General features: G+C 39.7%; 1 protein-coding gene across 1 annotated transcript; it reads right to left on the bottom strand.

Annotated features, from left to right (window-relative positions):
* Positions 1 to 857: 857 nt before the first annotated feature.
* On the bottom strand, positions 858 to 7,646 carry LOC146982034 (leukocyte surface antigen CD53-like). Its single transcript, XM_085787613.1, has 8 exons — positions 7,403 to 7,646; positions 6,586 to 6,670; positions 4,995 to 5,183; positions 3,682 to 3,756; positions 3,483 to 3,590; positions 3,277 to 3,381; positions 2,534 to 2,617; positions 858 to 1,726 (listed from the first exon to the last, which is right to left on the bottom strand). Exons 2-8 carry the CDS (start codon positions 6,646 to 6,648, stop codon positions 1,655 to 1,657), a joined length of 696 nt encoding a protein of 231 aa, XP_085643739.1. The 5' UTR covers positions 6,649 to 6,670; positions 7,403 to 7,646; the 3' UTR covers positions 858 to 1,654.
* Between the last annotated feature and the right edge of the window lie 620 nt (positions 7,647 to 8,266).

The raw sequence follows: 8,266 nt of genomic DNA, 5'->3' as shown, positions 1-8,266 counted from the left end.
TTCAACAACAGGAATGTTTTACAAATAGCTTGCGTTGCCACTCTGCTCAGTTTTCTGTAGGTGTGGACTGTTAAAGGCCAGAGAGGACTGTGCTCATGTGCTATATAAAGGAGGAGTTACTGGAAGTCCAATGCACCTGAATGGCTTCATGACACACACAAGGCACTGTCCTGTCTCTGGAGACTTGTACAGGGAGGGGCACCCAGCCACCCGCGGGGGAAATACCAGTCTTAACGCAGCCGTTTGTCTCAGAACAGAAGGGGATGAGAGAGCTGTATCAGAGTAGATGTGTTGTTGTTTTTTGTCTTTTCATATCTGTAGGTGAATTACAATACTTGTGTTCATAGTTTATGAGGTGTCAGGGTTATTCAGTTTGCAATAAATGGTATATTCTGCTGTGTACAGTTACATTTTTTTAATTACAAAAATTGTACTTGTTTCTATTTTTGTGTGTTGGTTTCGAAAAGAACAAAATTATTTTAAAGTGTAAAGGAAATCTTAGTATTTTTTTAGTTTTTTTGTCTTAAACTATTGATGCAGGATTTATTCTTTAAATAAATAAATTCTTCTGTGTTACACACTGGTTCGCGTCTTTCTGGAGTGTGTGAGTCTTGTGTGGGATTGGGGGACAATGTTCACAGGTTGTGTGGAGTTTCTTGATGGTAACCCATGGATTTACCTTACGCAAAAGACTCTTGCTGCCTCCCATAACAACAGAAGCACAGCTGTCAGTTTTTAGAGGAACTGGTTGATGGTTGAGCACGGTCAAAAGAGGAAGTGGTTACATTGCAAGTAAAAGACAGGAAATGATGATCTGAAAACATGAAGAGAGTCAAAATGGAGGATACAGTGGCATTTTAAAAAGTAATACTTTATTGGGACATCATAGGACTTCTAAAAGTTGTCAGTGAAAAGTTTGTGGAAGAAAGTTTTGTTACAGTAACATATATTCACACTTAATAAAAAATATACATGAAAGAAACTTGCCATCAGAGCAGTTCACACAAATCTGAATGCATTTCTTACAACTGAGACTAAAATAGTATTTGACAGCCTGACCTCGCCCCACCACGCCTGGAAGACAACTGAGTTTCACTTCTCACTGCAAACGTGTCAAACACAGGATTTTTTAAAGGACAAAACCAGAACCGTACAATAATAATCTCCTGGGCTGTGTATGAACCAGTCAGGGTTAATTGTGGACCAATGTTTTCAACGTTCCTCAACAAGCCAGCATCAAGTAAGGTGTCCTGGTGAGATTTTTGGGTCACCGAGTGCTGAACATCTCTGAACAGGACAGGTTGGGCACTGTCAACATCCCAAACCTAACGCAGGTTATGTGTAATCTAAGGTTTTTCCTTTTTTAAAGAAGCTTCCTATAGTATTGATTGTTGCCACAAAGGTAGGATCAGCTACAGTAGCAGCTGGTTGCTCCCCAGTCTAGAAAAAATGTTTCAGATGAAAAACATAAATATATCCCTTTTCGCTACTTGATGGGTTCTTTTTTTTAACCTTTTGATCAGCAGATTGTTATTTACATTGTTGCTTACATTAGATCTGTGGAAAAAACAATGCAAACAGTGAAAGGTAGCTTTCATGGTGCAACCTCATATTTGAGTGGAAGACCCATATTTGCCCCACAGGCCACACTGGTTTATAACTTGTAGCCCAGTCCAGATCGACTGATGTGGCAGAAGAGCGTCATGGCAAAGCACATTCCCAAAACCTGCCACAAACAAAGAGAACAGTGTTATTATAAAACATCTGCTGTATTCTGAATGGACAGATGCTTAATAAGCTGAATAATAATAATAATTTGCTATGTAGAAATTTAAAAATCAATATTTGTGGCACTTGATTCCAAATTGTGAAGTTTGGTAAACATTGTTAATCAAACAGTGCATGAAGAGTGTGGATTAAAATATAGAATTAAAACCACATACAGTGGCATGCAAAAGTTTGGGCACTCCTGGTCAAGATTTCTGTTAATGTGAACAGTTCATCAAGTGGAAGATGAAATGGTCGCTAAAAGACAAAGTTAAACATGAAACACTCTTGCAATATTTTAAGCAATATCAGTGTATTATTTTTGTTTTCTACAATCTTAGAGTGAAAAAGGGAAACAAAGCAGCAGCCTGCAAAAGAACGGGAAACCCAGGAGACTTGAGCTCTCAGATAACTATGACCAAGGTATCAGACAAGATATTTTACTGTTTACATGCTGTGATAGTTTCCAAAGGGGGGGCTACTAGGTACTAACTATGTACCTTTGTATGTTGTTGTTAATGTATTTCATTGTTGCTCTGGGTCATTTCAAGATCAAAAATAATTCTGAAGAAAAAAAACCCCACAAACTTGTTGAAAGAAAATCATCAGTTTGACAAAACGTGCTGTGCAAAGACTCACAACACAATGGAAGTGTTTCCAGGGCAACATGAAAAAAGTGATGTACAATGCTAGGATGCACCAGAAACACTGATGCTGTTGTGTTGTCAGTGTGCGCAGTAATTAGGTGGCTCCACCATCAGTTTACCTCGATAATGCAGAGGACGATGACAGAAACCCCAGTGTACAGGAAATTCTCCTCAAAGAACTTCACGAGCGTGTCCAAGCATCCCTGAAAAATGGAGAGCAAACGTTCGAGATGAACCAAACCAACAGACAAAACCAGCAGTTTGACTCTTCTACAGTTAAAGGAATAGTTCACTCAAAATTGAAATTTCACTCATTATCTCCTCCCCCTCATGTCGACTAAGGGCTGGGAGAAGTTTCAGAGTCCTCCGTGGCTTCTCTGAGTTACAGGGGGTCTCGGCGTAGCAGTGCATGTCCATATAATGGTTGCAAATGGATACCAACTGTCTTCGTAACAAAAAGACACACCGAAAAACTTCCAAATACCTCCATTCTGCTCGTATGTAATGTCCGTCTTGTATTGAAGCCCCGAAATGCGAAATTGTTCCGAAAAAAATTAAATAAGTCTATTTTTCAAGCTTGTTTGTAACGGCAGCTCCGGACGGACCAGGAAGAGGAGCTGCCGTTACAAACAAGCTTGAAATATATTTAAGTTTTTTGATGTGTCTTTTTGTTACGAAGACAGTTGGTATCCATTTGCAACCGTTATATGGACATGCACTGCTACGCCGAGACCCCCTGTAACTCAGAGAAGCCACGGATAACTCTGAAACTTCTCCCAGCCCTTGGTCGACATGAGGGTGAGTAGATAATGAGTGCAATTTGAATTTTGGGTGAACTATTCTTTTAAATCACTGTGTCTACCTGCTTCCAGTACATAGGAGCAGTCGTGTCACAGGCCTTCTCACAGCAAGAGCGCGGCACCTTATTCCCCCAGTCTGTCGAATTATGGATCCCACAGCACTTAAGCTGAAGCACAAACAGAAAGAATGAACATGTTAAACCAAAGCGGTCAGGTGCATCCTCACGCTATGTGAGCGGTCAACGCGTCTCTGCTCGGAGAGACTTACCTGGTTTTGAAGAATGTCCCACTCACTCCGTACATCAGATGCATTTGCAGTCGGTTGTCTTGCGTTGATTAAACCCTTGTTGAGATCTTCCTTCAGAAAAGTGCCGAGCTAAACAGAGAGATGAGACTTTGCAAATTCTGTAGAGTCCGTACTGCATGTGTGTGTGTTCACAACTGAGAACCGATGGATAAAACCCTACCTCGTCCTCCTTCATGAGCAGGATGCATGCTGCAGTCAGCTCCACCAACATCAGGATGAACAGCAGCAGGAAAAACTGCAAAAAAAAAAAAAGGTTTGAACCAGTCTGTGACATCTGAGCTCTGTCAGTTTACATCCAGACATGACACACAATATTTACAGAAATTAAAGGATAGCCAATCAGGCCAGACCGAGCAAAGGTGGCTCATCGTCTTATTTACGCTGTACGGGAAGCAAGTGGTTCATTTCTGAAGGCTCTGTGGCTGGTATGATGTGTTGAGTTCTACACAGCAGAGGAGGCCTCAGAGGTTTGTTAAAAGCAGAAGTTTGTCACCTTACTGCATCACTGCATCAGGGCCGCTGGACCCTGACTACTACTTGTACTACTAATACTTCTGCGTGGCACACTAAGCCGAAACCTGAACAACAGACCATTACCAACAGAGGGTTAGAGGCATGTTCACTAACTTTGAGCGATGGCATGCTAACATGTGCTAATTAGCAGTGAAGACAAAGCAGATCTGAGGCTGGGGGACAGTGCTGTTAGCCTTGCAGGTCATGAACCCTAACCCGACTGAGATCATCCTTTGCCCATCTCATTTCCCCAATCTTTCTCCTAAAAATACTAAGTCCAAGCTATATATACAGTATATATCTATATAAATATATAGGCTATATGACTATAGACATACAAGATATACATGACTATATATACTGTATATACGTATATATTCCCAGTTCCTCTGAGAACAGTTCCTCTGGGAACTAGAACTGTTTATGACAACAACACTGACCAAGATATAATTTCATTTTGACTGACATGTTTCTTTTTGGTACCAAGCTGGTGTTAAAAATTAGTGACTACAACTATAATGTATGTTTTTTTCCTGGTGGCATTAGTTCAGGTTTTGAGATTTCTGTCTCTCTTCCAGTGAGATGAACAGAATTTATTTTTCTGTTGCTCACAAAATGGAAAAATAACATTTAAAACAATCAAAAGCACAAGAGAAAATTAAAACCTCCCCGGCCCCAACCCAAATAAACTTTCTCCCTATGGACTGACAGCTGGAGGATTTTCAGTGTGTGCTTGTGTCTGCTTGGTCCAGATGTGGAGGTAACATCTTCAAATGGGTTAATGTGAAAAGAAAAGTTTCTCTTCAAAACCTCCACTCACAGCCTGTACATTCACACCAGTTTGTCCTACCTGGATCAGTTATTAAAGATAGTAAGAATCAGAGTATGATGTAACATCCCATTGTTCCGACCCACAACCTGTTAAGGTGACAGTAAAACAACAGCAGCAGTGTGTCGTACCGTCAGCAGGAGACAGCGGTTCTCCTTCAGGGCGCCCATAAATCCCAGGAAGGCCACGCAGGTGATGATGATGCCACAGATCAGCAGGATGTTGGCAAAGTTCAAGCTGGCCAGGGACGGGGCGAGGGCGGCCATCTTGAAATTCACAGACAAGTACACACCTAGGCCCAGGACGGCAGCGCCACACATCTGACAGGAAGAGAGACACACACACACACAGGCAGGTTCATACAACTGACCTGTTCATCATCAGAAAACTTGCTCAAGGGCACTTTGTTCCAGTGGTGGACTATTACTAGTTGTTTTTTTTTGTTTTTTTACATGTTTCTAAAATATAACAAGTATATGAAATCCATTGTACTGTTGTTTAAGTTCAAGTTAACACTGGGTCATCCTGGTGCAACATGACCACTTAAACCATTTATCCAGCTTTCTTCTGCTTGATACAGGGGCTTTTCTAACAGTTAGGCCTAATGGTACACTTAATTCTCATAATTAGACTATTAGACTGTTATAATATGGATAAATAAAGGCAGCTGTCATCTGTTACTGTCAAATAGTGAGCCTGTACAGTTACTTCTCAGTTCTCTGTTTCTCTATCATCCAGCTTTTGAACCTACTGCTTCATCACATAAATTACCAGCTGAGTTACTAATTGAATGACAGATTGGTACTCTGAGACATTGGCAGGTGTTGATCAGACTGTTGTGTACAGTGGATATTAATATGGAGATCCGTCTTTTAGTTTTTGCTGCTGTCGGTGTCCTACACTGCAAAAACTCAAAATCTTACCAAGAATATTTATTTCTAGTCAAAATGTAATTTCTAGTCAAAACAAATCTGATTATACTTATAATAAGACTCATCACATTAAAAAGTAGCCTGTTTTTCTAACTTCTTTCAAGCATATTTTCACTTGAAATCATCCAATAGTGGGGCAAGTTTTTCTTTCTTATTACAAGCACACAAAACACTTGCTTTCACTGGCAGATTTTTCTACTTATTTTAAGTAAAAATTTGTTTGAAACAAGTGAAAATGATCTAAAAACAAGTTAATTTTTAGGCGATGAGTCTTATTCTAAATGGAAAGAGATTAGTTTTGACTAGAAATGAGACATTTCGACAAAAAATAAGACAAATATTCTTGGAAAGATTTTCAGTTTTTGCAGTGTATAATTTCCAGCTCAGGCTTGCACTTTCTTTGTTTAGCTACAGTACCCACTTTGCATAGAAATCCCTCAAGTTGTTATTCCCAATCAACTGTTATGTTCGATGTTGCAGCCGTTTTTTTTTTTCTTTCATATTTTTACTTTATCTTTGTCTATTGCAAAAAAAAACTTGTAAAACCATGATTGCTTTGTTAGTAATGGATTCTATGCAATGTGCACCTTGCAATAAAAAGTATATCAAGGGGGGGAAAAAACATGAAGAGGCTTGTTCTTTAAGACTTAAGCTGTGTTTTGTTGCTAGTAGTGAAGTGTATCATAATGAGTGATGCGGCCTGTCATAACCTCTCCACATGCCCCCGCTTGATAAAAATAAACGCTGGCTCATCTCTGAGCCAGACGGAGGATGATTGAGACATACGTACAAAACACAGGAAGTTGGCGACACACATGGTGTACTTTAAACACTTGAGGCAGCCTTGAGCCATGGTGCAACACCTCTGATCAGACCTGTAATGACAAACAAACAACAATTCTACCATCATATTTCTGTGGGAGGCGAAGAACCAACAGTGGGGGGTGGGGTGGATGGTGGATGGTGGATGGGGGTCTCCAGGGTGACAAACCGTGTGGGTCACACTTACGGGGGAACGTTGGTGAAACATCTCACTTCCTGTGTTTGGTTTCAGTTTACCGACAGTGCATCTAAGTACTGTCTGTTAACCACAGTGTCAGTTGTGTAGCTAGTTGTGATGTTGCCGATGACATCACAGGGGATTGGGCGGCTGTGGAAATACTGTAACTTCCTCAAAATATAAAAAGAACACTTCTGAGTTTAAAAAATAAAACTCTTCTTAACTAATGACCAAATAACACGTTTAAGTTAGGAACTCTATATCTGTGTGTCTACATTCATCTCATTATATATCAAACATCAAATGTTATGTAATCTATTTACAATTGATATCTGCTGTAATAGAGATAAATAAAGAAGGATGTCATGATTGTTCATTTTAAAGTGTTTTTTTTTTTTTAAGTTAACTAAACTATTTTTACAAAGGCAAAACTTTGGTTTCTGCTTCTTCTTTTTTTTTTAACCAAAAGTGTTCTCTTAACATATAATGTTGAGAAGAAAAAGAATCTACCACAAGTAGAAGATGATCTTCACAACATTCTTATTGAAAGTTAAAAAAAAAAGAAAAGAAAAAAAAACTGAAGAAGAAATAAAGCGTCTTGTCTTACCTGTTTAGAAGAGTAACTTTTTTGTCTCTGTCTCAGTCCGTGTTGCTGCTCACACTTCCCCTCTCATAATGCTGTGGACTGTGCAGCTCTTTGGGGCTTTCAGCAGCACTTCTCACTTCCTCATTATCAGTATGAGCAACGCGGAAATTTTATGACTGAGAAAGTAGTGCAGATCATAACAGAGACAAACACTGCATGTTTTTGACACTCTGTGTATATTTAGAGAAGATGTAGGTTCAGAAATAAAAATCTGTGCCCAAACAGACCACAGTGATCAAAAGCTGTGAAGCTGAGAAACCTTCATGATGCAAAATAGCCCACAAGTCTGGCTGATAGAGTTACACTGGTATGGGCTTGAGGGCAAGGGGATGAACTTAATCAAAAACATATTTCAGTTACAGCTGAATAGACTGAAAGTTTTGTAAGAAATGTATTCAATTATTCAAAATCTATAGCTTAATTTATTCAAAATTAATTTAAAAAAGGGTTCAGTTGAGTTTGAAGTCAGGATTAGAGGCCAAAACTCCAACTGAAGCCGCTGTTATTCTTGATCCCTGGTCGGATAAGTTGATATGTAGCCTACAGTTGCTGCTGTAGTGGTTTTAAGGTCTGGTTTCTCCATATAATTGATTGTGTGAGGGGAAAAAATAAAAAGGTAATGATCTGACTGTGAAGTTCATTCCTCTGCTAAAAACTAGAGGTTATAGAGTGGAGTTGAGTGGAGCTGTTGGTCTGGTCTGATGGGTATTGTAAAGTGGGAGGGACATGTTCCCCCTGTCCCCATGGAAACTGCGCCCTTGGTTACATTAGAATCTCTCAGCAGCAGTGTGGGACCCCTCACCTTCAGAGACCACCGGATAGTCT

This window comes from Trachurus japonicus, chromosome 9 (genome assembly GCF_045865225.1).
Source record: "Trachurus japonicus isolate A0001 chromosome 9, Traja_1.0".
Taxonomy (NCBI): Eukaryota; Metazoa; Chordata; class Actinopteri; order Carangiformes; family Carangidae; genus Trachurus; species Trachurus japonicus.
The sequence above is the reverse complement of the archived record's forward strand: the minus strand, read 5'-3'. Positions and strand labels throughout refer to the sequence as shown.

Coding starts and splice junctions, on each gene's coding strand:
- LOC146982034 (XM_085787613.1), bottom strand. CDS start 6,648: ATGGCTCAAGGCTGCCTCAAGTGTTTAAAGTACACCATGTGTGTCGCC. Junction 3,382..3,482: donor GGGACATTCTTCAAAACCAG/GTAAGTCTCTCC, acceptor TTTGTGCTTCAG/CTTAAGTGCTGTGGGATCCA. Junction 2,618..3,276: donor CTCCTATGTACTGGAAGCAG/GTAGACACAGTG, acceptor TCCATTTTTCAG/GGATGCTTGGACACGCTCGT.